Raw genomic sequence first — 13,379 nt, 5'->3', positions numbered from 1 at the left:
CTGGTAATGCATGCCAGTTATCAGGAAAAGGGAGTGTGTAAATATGTTCAGGTGTCAGATACTGTATCGGAGCAGATTCTTGACATTTGACTAGTCATCTCAGTGACTAGCAGGAATGCTATTTTTACATGCATGGTTAATCTAAGACTGATAGCATAGGGGTTAAATACCCTCCAAAACCTATAAAATGTGAAGAATTAAGTGAAAGTAAATGCTCGTATGCATATTTAATTAGTGTGTAGTAAAAAGGAAACACACTGTGGCTTGCCCTGCTTAGAACTTGGCTCTTTTTTAGCTTCAGAAATGTTACAAAGCATTGGCACTGAAGTTATTTACAAAGGGTTAGAGCAGGGAAAGGTGCATGAGGGGAAAGAAAGGCACCCTGTGGGAGGTGAAGGCATTCTATTGAGGGGAAGATTCAAAATCTCTGTGAAACCTGTGTTTGCACGCAGGGCTTCAGTTTGTCTGATTGTTTCTTTCAGAAACGTTTACCGAGTTTGATTCTAAAACTCATTTGTAGTCACTGTTTGGTCAAGAGGAAGCAGTATCAATAAGCCAATAAGCAAGAAAGTTCTGTATTCTGCATGGTCGCTCCATATTACCAGTCTGATTTCCACAGCTTTGATCCTTGTGTCTATTTACACTCAAGCAAAATAGGCTTGGACATGAATGCGGTACAGTTTCTGCTCACTTTGACTTGTGGCGGCGTTTAGCCCTTGACACACAGGGTGAAGTTGTGATAGTGAGAGTTGAAGTTGAAGATAAGGTCCTTGATATGACCAAACACTGGTTTTGCAACATTTAATAATTTTATTAACTTTTCATGAGTGCTCTGGCTATGTTTTAACTCAGTGTTTTGTACATGTAAGTTCTCTTCTGCAGTTCCAGTTGGAGAGATTCTTTACACCTTTGGGCATAGTCATGGTTCCGAATAGTTTCTGATACCCAGCCAAATGTAGCTGCGGTTTCTCTCTGGGTGGGTAATCCCAACATACAGGCTGAAGTATGAAATGTACCCTGAGGAAAAGCTGTTTGTGAAGATAGGTGCTCACTGATAGAATCAGTTGCAAACCCTCAAGCAGTATAAACTTCAGAAATGGAACAAGGTCTCTGCACAAGCATATGTATACCAACTGTGGGAAGGATGATACTTAGCTGGTACATTTCAGGATGCACAAACAGAAATACACCACTTTTTAGGTTTTGCCTATCATACAAAATGACTTAATCGATAAACTGCAAGCAGCCCCAAACAGCTTTGCTGAATTGATTCGTAAACATAACATTATGCAATGTTTCTAATGATTTAACAGAGGTATTCAGGAGTATGAGTTTTATTTTACCCAGTTGCAAATTTTTTGCTATGTCAAACTGTTTATTTGAATGTATTTTGAAGTCTCATAAAGAAGGGTGGTAAAGAAATTAAACATACTATGATTAAATGTGTAGATACTTCTGTGTTTTACAGGTGTGTGTGCACTGGAGTCAGTTCTGGTGAAAGCTGATTTGTATTTGATTTTGTCCATATGGCAAAGTTTTTTCATGGATTACAGAAGTTCCCAGGAGTGGGAACTTCTCCTTTAGCTTGAAGACAAGATGGTATCAGCTGACAAGCAGACTTTTGCTGCTTCTTGAGAAACATTCACAATCACTGGCCTTGTCTTGGGTTACAGATGTCTTGGAGTTTTCTGTAATGTTTTGCTCTGATTCACTGCACTGAGGAAAGCTGAATGGTTTCAGTTCTGTTTCAGTTCAGACTATCTTAGTCATCAGTCTCAAAATGAAAAATGGAAATCTTCTTTCAGCAAAGCAAAAGGTTAAATTCTTCTTTACAAAATTGAAAACATAATAAAAAAATAAAAAGCTTCAAAGGAATCTAATGTAAGCTTGAAATATAGCTGACACTGCAATCAAGGATAAATTTTCATACTTCTCAGCTTCTTTAGCTGATGAATCCCTTCTTGTCTTCAACTCTTCTGCAAGGCGCTGTTTTACAGGGTGGAGTAAGTGCTAGTCTGAGCCCAGATGAGCCCAGGTGCTCCCCCACTTTCCCCCAGCTTGCTCAGGCCTGAAGAATTCATGACATAATTAATTTAATCTTAAAATTCATTCAGGTTTATGTAATCTTCATTCATTTTTTCATCTCTGCTTCTTTCTTCCTTGCTAATTAATCCTTCTGAAGCATGGTGTATTAGCTTGGAGGCTTATGGGAGTGAGGTGTTGGTTTTGGTTATTTATATCTGCCTTTGCAATGCACTCACTCTCTGCTCTGTTGATTTGTTCCCTAGGCTCATGCCGCTGTTCAAAACACTAATTGAATGCCTGCTTTATTGGATTCCTCCGTGCTCAGATTACCCTGTATTGCTCTATTCTTCATGGCTTCCTTGCAGCTTTCATATCATAGAAAATACTCTCTATAGTTAATTTTCTATGATTTTTGAAGGAAGCTACAATGTGGGGAATCCCTGATAACCATCCAAGACATCTCTAGTGTAAAGGTGTCAGACCTGTAAAGGTTTTGAACTGTGCTGTTTTGCTCCTGTTACTAGCTTTTGTGATCCAACCTTTTGCGATCCAAGCTTTTGCCATCCTTTAGTGCGCTACATTAATTAGTGTGTTTAGCTGAGGAAAATAACTTGGCAGGGTAGAGCAGTGAGTTCTGCTTCCTCTTTTCTGTGTGTGCAAAAGAGGAGATACAGTTGATGAATTTCTAGAATATCTGCATAACTATCAGAAGCAGAAATGAAATTAGAAATGTAGAATTATTCAAACGGTCTTGCTTTGGTGAATGTTCTGTGCTGCAGATAGGTTTATTTCATCCTAAACTTACAATTATGTAAATATTACAGAAGTAAATGTATTTAGAGTCTGGACTGTTAAAAGTTTCCTTTCATTATGCTCTTAATACCTGCATGGGAAGGAAATTTCATTAATTCTTAGAATTGTATAGTCTACATGAGAAAACCCTGTTCTTTCTACTTCCTGAGGTAGAAATTATTAAGGAATTAGCATTTCATGTGAGATTCCCCAGCTGGAAGATTATGTATGTTTGAAACTCTGTTTCGAGGAAGCTAACCAAGCATGCAGAGGACTTTTGCTGGTTCTTCGCTCGGAGATTAATTTCATGCACAAAAGGTGGGTTATATTTGCTCCATTGTTTACATCTTTTTGTTTCTTTTTGTATTTTGGACTCCATCAGATCTCAGGTGCTGGTGTTTCTTTACTTTTGGAGGATATTCTTGCATTTTGAAATTTCAGTGAAAATGCTCATCTGTATGTTGGATTTCAGCAAAGAAGAAAGGGGAACAAATTGTTGGCATGACAATTTTTATTCTCAGCCAACTCTAATTTCATACCATCATAAAATAGTGTTGGCAGGGTAACCATTGATCCTTAATATTGCTTTGCCAGACATATCTGCTTTATTCTTTGACAGTGGCACTCTTCAGTGCTATATAGTGTGGATGATCCCTTGCCGCACTGTATAGCATAGCATGCGTGGTAAATTGAAACTCATCTGGCACTGGAGCACAGAGAGAGAATATCTTTCTGGTTTTTATTTCCTTCACAACATTTCTTACTTTGTTCCTGATGTCCCTTTTGTCCAAGTGGAAGTTCCTCCACATAGTTCCAGATCAAAGTTTATTTGATTCCAGAGGTTTTTCACCAACCTGGAGTCTGAAGAACAGGGTCAACTGCTCTTTGAAGGAAGCTGGGTCTTTTTCCTTGTGCTTGTGTGTGATACTGTACTTTGACCAACCATCCCAGCTGCACTGTTATTCTGTGCTCAGATATAACAAAATGCCTTTTTTTTTTTTTTTTTTTCCAAAAATCATCTCTTTTTGAAGACAGAATTTGAACTCTCAGTTGGATTCTACTGAGGTAGAAATTTATACTTTACTGATTCATTCTTTTATTGCTTTTGGTGATGTTAATTACACATGTTCTTGCTTTACTTAATTAAAAGTTGATTAAGCTCGATAGGAGACTTGAAGGATAAGGAGACTTTGAGTACAGATTTGATACCAGTTTTCGTATTACGGGTCTGTCTTAGAGCTGGCTGACACTGGCTTTGCCTTGGGGGAAACTTCTAGCAGCTTCTCACAGAAGCCACCACTGTAGCCCCCTCTAGCTACCAAAGCCTTGCACACAAACCTTGCTTGCAGTAAGAGTGTAATTCCTCCTCAAGATTCTTGGCTTACTGAAAAATGGACCCCTTTGTGCTATAACAAAGACAAAGCTGATCAGCTTCTTTGATCAGCTGACCCTCAGGAGGTGCATGGTCATTGAGTCTTTGGGGTGTGAAGAGCAACATTCTTTGGCTCTTCTGACTGAAGAGGTTGCTTTTGGACCAGTTCCTGTGAGGGTCCATGGGGCTTTTGAAGTTCTGTCCCCTAACGTGTGGGGATATGGGGTGTTCAGAAAGAGCAGATTGGAGACTTGTTGTGTTCTCCTTTACTCCTAAATGCATTAATGTCTGTTTGTACTGGTTTTAGATTTTTCAAGATTGTTGAGAAATTTTTGTTGCTTAACATACCACTGATTGTATACCTCCCATTATAAGGGAGTTAATTTCTACTGAGATAATCAATAATTGGCATTAAAGAATGGGGATGAGGAGGATTGATAAGAACTTACTAAGATGTAAAGATTAAGAACTTAATAATATGTAAAAATGAAAATCTTATTGCTTGCCTAATTTTATACTGAATTTTAATTTAGCAATAAAAAGCAAAATTCAATGATTCAACTATTTCAGCAAATTCGGTGTGGTTTTTTTTCACAGGGCTGGACTCATCACTGAGACATATTGAATAGAAAACAAGGATATGCTGCTGTGTAAAAATCCCAGATAAACCTGGAAAGCGTAATGGGACCTCTTACAAATATCTATGTCTTTGCTTGTGTCTTTACATTCATGCTATGGAATAATATCCATCCAACTGTGGAAAATGAATTTGTTGCAAATTATTCAAGCAGTTTGCTAACTAATGTTCCAGAAAACATTCCAGTCCATACTCATGTATTAGATTTGTCACATAACAGAATCTCTGGACTTGGTATCTCAGATTTTATTTCTCTTTCTGATCTTCAGGTATTAAATCTTTCTTATAATCTAGTTACAGAGCTTAACTTTAGTGTCTTCATTTTTAATGAAAATTTAGAATACTTAGATTTATCCCATAATAACATTTTGAAAGTTTACTGTGAAACTCTTGTGTATCTTAAGCATTTAGATCTTTCTTTCAATAAGTTTACTGCCCTGCCCATCTGTCAGGAATTCGGGAACATAGTTTGTTTGGAGTACCTAGGATTAAGTGCCACAATGATACAAAGGTCAGACTTCAGGTATATAACGCATTTGCAGCTGCACACTGTCTTTCTAACATTAGAAGACTTTTCCCTGTATGAGCCTCAGAGTCTGACAGCCTTGAACACAAGGAGCCTCCACATTGTGTTTGCAGCAAACCGAAACTTCAGTTTTCCCCTATTGTATGATGGAATGAGCACTTCAGAAAACTTAAAAATAGTTAATTTAAGATATACCTTGAGCTATAAAGATTTCCCCTCTCCTTCTTTAGCTCTTCTGAAGGAAATCAAGACAACAGCTCTCATGCTTGACACTGTGGATTTACAGTGGGCTATAATTTTGCAGATTTTCCTGCTTATTTGGTATTCACCTGTGGAGCATTTGACTGTGAGAAATTTGACTTTTCGGGGACCACTGGGAGAGCTGACTGAATATGACTTTCTACCCTTATTAAGCTCTATGGAACAATTAATCTCTTTGGGTGGCTCCATGAAAGTACTAACCTTGGAGCATGTTCGTAATAAGGTTTATTATTTCAACCAGGCGATACTATACAGACAGTTTTCAGAGATGAATATTGCCAGTTTGACGATATATGATGCATATATGCCACACATGCTTTGCCCCAACAGAACAAGCTCATTTCAGTATTTAAATTTTTCTCGCAATACCCTGACGGATGAGCTGTTCCAGAATTGTGGCACTCTGACAGATTTGAAATTACTTATTTTGCAGAGGAATAAATTTGAGAGCCTTCCCAAGGTTAGCTTTATGACCAGCCGTATGAAATCACTGAAATACCTGGACATGAGCAGCAACTTGCTGCATCACGAGGGAGCTGATGCACAATGCCAATGGGCTGAGTCTCTGACAGAGCTGGACCTGTCCTCAAATCAGTTGACGGATGCTGTGTTCGAGTGCTTGCCAGTCAACATCCAAAATCTCAACCTCCAAAACAATCAGATCAGCAGTGTCCCCAGCGGAATGGCTGAGCTGAAAGGCTTGAAAGAGCTGAACTTGGCATCGAACCATCTGGCTGACCTGCCAGGGTGCGGCGGCTTTATGTCCCTGGAGTTCCTGAACGTAGAGATGAATTTGATCCTCACCCCGTCTGCCGACTTCTTCCAGAGCTGCCCAAGGGTCAGGAAGCTCCAAGCTGGAAAGAACCCGTTCAAGTGCTCGTGTGAACTGCGAGGCTTTATCCGTGGGGAAAGGCAGTCCGGGGGGAGGCTGTTTGGCTGGCCGGCGACGTACATGTGCGAGTACCCGGAGGACTTGCGAGGGACGCAGCTGAAGGACTTCCACCTGAGCGAGCTGGCTTGCAACACAGTGCTGCTCCTTGTGACAGCTCTGCTGCTGACGCTGGTGCTGGTGGCTGTCGTGGCCTTCCCGTGCATCTACCTGGACGTGCCATGGTACGTGCGGATGACGTGGCAGTGGACGCAGACGAAGCGGAGAGCTTGGCACAACCACCCTGCAGAGCAGGAGACCGTTCTGCAGTTTCACGCCTTCATTTCATACAGCGAGCGTGACGCGTTGTGGGTGAAGGATGAGCTGATCCCGAACCTGGAGAAGGGCGAGGGCTGCGTACAACTGTGCCAGCATGAGAGAAACTTCATCCCTGGCAAGAGCATCGTGGAGAACATCATTAACTGCATTGAGAAGAGCTATAAATCGATCTTCGTGCTGTCTCCCAACTTTGTGCAGAGTGAGTGGTGTCACTATGAGCTGTACTTTGCCCATCACAAGTTGTTCAGCGAGAATTCCAACAGCTTAATCCTCATTTTACTGGAGCCGATCCCTCCCTACATTATCCCTGTCAGGTATCACAAGCTGAAGGCTCTGATGGCAAAGCGAACCTACCTGGAGTGGCCGAAGGAGAGGAGCAAGCGTGCCCTTTTCTGGGCTAACCTGAGGGCAGCTATTAACATTAACCTGCCAATATCTTTTGAAGCAGATGAGGAGCAGAGTGATGTTACTTCTACCAGTAGTATAAGTCAGTATGTGAATAATTGACTTGACTCTCTTGCATTAAATTGTGTTAATGAATTTTTTGTAGTCTGTTACAGTTCCTAGTTAGTAGCAAAATGTAATTGTGATAGATACAGAAATTGCTATTGCTTATTCCTGGTTAAGGATTGAAAGTCAGAGCCATTAATCGTTGTTTAACGTTATTCTTCCTTCACTGTACTAATCATTCTCATTTACCTAGATATACCTACCAAGTCATGATTTCATAGAATTCACTATTCATTGTATTCAAAATAATAATATCTGAATTTAGGAAATTTTTATAGTGTAATACTGCTGCTTTTTGCCATGATCTTATCAACCTATATGGGGAGCTCATTTTTCCTGTTTTCTGAAAGATAGAAGCTTGATGTTTGGAGATGAATCCCCTTTTACTTTCACTGAACTCTTTTGCCTTGCACTTCCAATCATCATGCATGTCAGAAAAAGCAGTTTTCATTGGTAAGTGACTTCTCTGCTAAAATCTGATTAAACTAATGGTATTTGTTGATAGGCAACATCTAATAATTGCACTTGGGTTTAATTTGACAGTCTAATAAACCTCTCATTGTTTCTCTTTTATTGAATTTGGTGGTTTCATTTCTGTGGTGGAGTTGTGTAATTATGGCTCAATGGAAATGCAAAGCCCTCTGATCACAACCATGAGCAGCACATGTGGTGAGCAAGAAGGTGTGTTCCTTACCACTGGCCGAGGCAGCTGACTAAGCACCTGCCAGGTGTGTGTCGTGGTAGCTAGATGAAGCAGTGGACAGGAAGCTATGAGAGAGCTTCCTTGTGTACAGAGGTGCTGTGAAGCTGCTGTGCACCCACCAACCAGCTCAGGTTAACTGGCTGTTGCAGTATGATTCCAGGTGCCTTTATCTCAATATAGAGCTTTGGAAAGAAGGGATAAAATTATCTATTAAGTCCTAATTTCAGGTGAAGGGAAGTTAGCTACTGACCTCTGTGATAACATATAACTGGGATCTCCCCCTTCCCAAAGCCAGGACCAAGCTTTGTTGGTGTACTTTAAAAAGGGCTGCTAAGCCCTCAGTACTTCAGTGGGAGCTGGTGGATGAGGCATGCTTGAAAAGCAGCTTACTTATGATGAGGGGATATGTTCAAAGACACAGATAAACCTAGTGCTCTGTAGGAGTTCAATTCAGGAAGGCTTTACCCTACCCTGAGGGTCACTTGTGCTTCATGGCAGCCCAATATGGTGGCCAGGGCCAGTGGACACTGTGGAGTGCTGCTGAAAGTGCATTGCACACCTCGTAGCCAGCCAGCCAGTTATAGCAGGCTGCAAGGCTCTTTCCAAGATGTAGTAATGTTAAACCTGGGGCTGAGGCCTGAATGTGCTGCTGAAGCTTCAATATTTCCTTCTTAACAGGTTTTTCTTTCTGGATACAGGTTCTTCACTATCTCTGTAACACGGCTGTCTGCTCTTAGGCAGTTGCCTGGGTAAGCTCTGGTGGCTTCTTTATTTCAGCTACAGCCAGAGTGACGTCTGTAATTTAAGGCTTGTGTGCTGTACGTCTCTCAGGTACTCAAGAAACAGTTAGTTCAGTCACAGAGGCCAGTGCCCATTAGGCTCATTAGGAGTTTTGTAGTCTTTATCTCTTCAGGGCTCCTCTGCTCTTTACAGTGACAGTGCTACCAGAAAACCTGTTCCCCTCCTTTCTGAAAGACTCCTCCTCTCCCAAGGATATGTTCAGCATTCACACTTAGTGGCAATGTGTTAATGGGAACACATTCTGTCCTGTTTACCAGATGAGAAAAGAGGAAGTAAAATATCTCAAATCGGGCTTTCCAGTCTCTGTAAATGTAATGCATCAGCAAACAGGGTTTTATGTCCTAAATAATGTACAGGGTCTGGGCTGTGGAAGTGTGGAAGAGTCCCTCATCTTTAAGACTGTTCTGAAACCTACGTTGTAGGTAGGTGTGAAAGGAATAGTTTCTCAGGTCTGCCACCTATATTGTTTTAGGTCATTAACCCTGTAACACTCCTTTATACACTGTCCTTCCTATGTCTTCACAAGTCTTTCATGCACGTGCCAAGTATTTCAGTCATTTACATACTGCACTGTATGCTGCAGCTGCTTAAAATACACTTCTGAATTCATCTGATAAAGCAGATTCAATCTGTTGGTTGTTGTTGTTTTGTTATTTTTCTCCTGAGTTCTCTGTTGGAACTTCCTGTTTCTCCTTCCCTGAAGCTTTCTGTTCACAGGATACAGAAGTTGTTGATTATTTTTGTTGTGGCTGAACATAGCAAATGCTTTTCTTTGCTGTTTTCTATGAAGCAATGTGCTGTTAAAGGGTCTTTAAAAAGCGTGTTTACAGAGCTGCTTCTTGGGAAGCAGCTTGCAGGAGTTACAGGACAGGAGCGTCCGGCTGAACTCTTGAAACACTGTCATACTAATGTCCATACTTGTAAGAACGGTGTGAAGTGCTGCTCTTGCTGAGCTCACAGGCCTGGAAGCACACACTGTGCATTTACATTGTTAGTGTTTGGCCAGGCCAGAGTTTTAATTCTAGAGGCTATGTTAAAAGTGTGTTTATGGCTACAAATCGCAGTAAAGACACAAAGAACGGTTGTGAACCCTTGAGCAGATTTCCGTGCAGGACGAGGATCTGACTCAGTGACAGAAGGTCAGGCAGAGGAATGGCTTTATTTCTTAACTACGAGAAAAGAAATATTTCCGTTTTATTCGTGTCTGGAAAGCTCCTTTTTTGCCTTTTTCTCAGGCTAAGGCTGACGCCCAGTGGCCGATTGAAATACCGCTGTTTCCTGGAAATGATCGCTCATGCCGGCACACGCACATCCATCGCGTTTTGCCTAGGGGGAAAAATGAAACAGCTGATCTTACCAGCCCGGCAGATGCAAGAGCCCCTGGTAGGTGTGTGCGGGCTGAGGAAGACAGGGCAGGATAAGCCCTTCCTCACAGCAGTTCCATGCTGGGTCAGTGGCTCAGTCCCACACTTCATCTGTCCTGCCGGGCGAGTATGCTCTGGAGCACAGATACTGACTGGTTCACTAGCAAATGAACCTTGGATATCAACAGCATGATGTGAACAGAGACTCTTGCTTTACAGGAAGCAATCCTTATTTTCAAGCAGGATGCCAAGAAATTCACTCCAGCCATTTTCTCGCATTCTGATTTCTGTTTGCAGGGGTTTGTTTTTATTGCCTCACTTCTGCTGTACCTGCTTTCCCTTCTGTATGGCACCATGAGAGTGTAGGTGCAGACTGGGCTGATCTGCTGGGTCCTAGGCAGCAACAGACCAACACCCTGATGCAGGAATGGAAGGTGTTAAGAGATGCATAGTGGGCTCACTCCTTTCAGGCAGCTGGAAAGGTGTGAATAAATAAATGAACTTGTTTTGCCAGCTCTCTACATCATCATTTCCCAGCAAAGCCCACAGGGGTGCCTGGAGGTGAGCAGGATTCACGCACATCAATGTGCTTGTGGCCTGTGTTAGCTCTGGCACCCTGGCCTTGGCAAGTGCTGTGGGAAGAGCATGGCTAAAGGAGGAGGCTGCATGTTGAAAGTGCTAAAAAATGCAGACTTGTGGGTTTGGTGCTCCAGCCCTGCCAATGGGCTGATCAGAATGCTGTGATTAGAAGCAACTAAACTACTTTTGTGAGTTTGCCACTAAGTGCACTGCTGAGCACAGGAGCTAGGATCATAGAATCAACTAGGGTAAAACCTATCAGATCAAGTCCAACCATTACCCAAGGACTGTGAAGTCCATCACTAAGCCACGTCACTAAGGTCCTCATCCACATGGTTTTTGAACATTTCCAGGGACGGTGATTCCACCGCTTCCCTGGGCAGCCTGTTCCAATGCCTGACTAACCTTTTGGTGAAGAAATTTTTCCTAATATCCAATCTAAACATCCCCTGGCGCAGCTTGAGGCTGTTACCTCTTGTCCTATCGCTTGTTACGTGCTCATAGGCAGTGCCTGCAACACCTTGTGCTCCTGCCCTGCCTGCTCCTGCCCTTGATGGTGTGTGGGGCACTGCAGAAGGGCCTCCTGAAAAGCCAGGGCTGCCTCGAGCAGACAGGAATCCCTGGGCATCCCTCTGGCCTTGCCCTGTGCCGTGGCTCTCTGTCACACAGCGTATGACGACAGCACCACAGGTGATACTCTGAGGGTTTTATTAACAAGTATAATACATATGCACTGTATACTAAATAGGGTATGAGGCCTGTACAGTACAAATTTATGTTCACAGTTCGCCATGACAAAATGTCATTACTGAATTCCCATTGGATTACCAAAGTAGAAACAGTGAAAGTATATTAAACATTCACATCTTTAGTAAGAAAAATTACCAAAATGTCCTGTATTTGCAAGTGATAGTAATGCATACTAGGAACCTTTAATTACCCATTCAGTCTTATTAGCTTATAAAATATATTACACTTTATTTAAAAATGTCTGCATAGCTAATACAAGTATTAAGGTAAATAGAACACCCCTGCAGTTGCTGCAGGTGAGAGATGCTAAGTAGAAAGATTATTTTGATCCTCTAATATTAAAAGTACATTTTTTAAAAAGTGCTAGTATCTGTAAAATGCAATGAAAACTGGTGTAGCCCTCTTAAGGTAATGCAAAATGCATTGCAATTTTGTTATAGAAAGTATTTGTATTCATCTACATGTTGCTAACCTTGACAGAGACAACAACATACTTGGACAAGATGTGGCATTACAAGTATTGCTGCAGAATAGTGGTGTATATTTAAATAAACCCACAAACATTAATACCTGCTGAGCTTTTTCTGATTGTCTTAGAAACTTAGCAAATTATTATAGTGATATGGCTTAAACAGGTATGTTTTAGTAAAGCAGTGTTACCTGTCACACACGGCCATGCTGCTAGGGAAAAAAGTGGGTTTTTTTAAATGTGCATGTTCTGCAGGATTAGGGTTTTCTATCTTTGTATCTAAACTGGTTTCTCTTCAGGGCAAAGACAGAAGGACTGGCTTTTAAAAGTGTTTAATTGTGTATACTTTAAGATACCCCTCGAATCAGAGTTTGCTAAAATGAATCAATGAGCCAGTTAAGATGTAAGTTCACATTTTCAACAGAAAGATGAAAGCATACTTGTTTGTGACTTCAACACCCCAAAGAGGCCCCACAGACACAAGAGAAAAATCCCACAAGCAAGGCAATTACATGAAATAATCTCAAATATTTGTATTTAATATTTAAATTTCTGTTGTCCTGAATCACAAGGCACATGGATAAAGATATTTCATAGTTCTATTGAATTGCCACTGTATTTGTCCCCATCGTTAGCATAAATATTGTCAGGAAAAAGGTAGACAGGCTAATGAATGGATACGGGAAACAACCTAGACTAAATTCTGCAAAGTAACTCTCAGTTACAGAGAAGTTCTGCTTTTAGGGTACTTGATTTTAGATTTCTAATTTTTTTAAAAGAAAAAAATACTAAAGAAAACATTTTGTGAATGCCTTAAAAGACAAACAGAGCATTGGAAAGAAATGTTCCTTAAACATCCCAAATCATAAGCATTTGCAGTTGTTATGCTAAAACCAGGACCAGTTGCCATTAAGCTGCTTATTTTTGATAGGATCTCGTCTGCTTTTCTCCCTAGAACATAATAGAGAATTGTTTTCATCCCAGGATACTCGATGTCTGTAGGCTTCTGCCTGGTGCTACAGCGGCTCCAAGCAGCCTGTCAGTGACATGTTGGCACTGACAACTCCAACAACATTCAGTACCTATGGAAGGAGGCTGAGTCTGCTACTGCTGACACCAGACATGTCCAACAATCCCCCCTGCTCTAGAACAGCCACTCACTAATGTCGCTCTCTTCCCTGCAAACTCCTCAGTGTTAGCAGCGACCGGGCCTACCCAAACCAGACCAATTCATCTGCCAGGTTGTTCAGCTCCATAGCCAAGCAGATGAGGGCCAGTTACAAGATCAATCTGGTGCAACTCCCTTCAGTCCTAGTGAAGCGGTGAGATTGTACAGTGCTGTAACAGATCTTCCTCATAAAACCTTTGCAGCGATGTTCCCAG

The 13,379-nt window shown here is 41.5% G+C and overlaps 1 protein-coding gene across 1 annotated transcript; it reads left to right on the top strand.

The window, feature by feature from the left end:
* Positions 1–4,870: 4,870 nt before the first annotated feature.
* LOC308222237 (toll-like receptor 1) lies at positions 4,871–7,327 on the top strand (the record flags this gene model as incomplete). Its single annotated transcript, XM_080620006.1, has 1 exon — positions 4,871–7,327. The coding sequence occupies one exon, from the start codon at positions 4,871–4,873 to the stop codon at positions 7,325–7,327; it is 2,457 nt and encodes an 818-aa protein (XP_080476132.1).
* Between the last annotated feature and the right edge of the window lie 6,052 nt (positions 7,328–13,379).

This window comes from Psittacula echo (genome assembly GCF_963264785.1).
Source record: "Psittacula echo genome assembly, chromosome: 1".
In the NCBI taxonomy this organism is placed as follows: domain Eukaryota; kingdom Metazoa; phylum Chordata; class Aves; order Psittaciformes; family Psittacidae; genus Psittacula; species Psittacula echo.
Note: the sequence above shows the minus strand (reverse complement) of the source record. Positions and strands in the feature narration are given on the sequence as shown.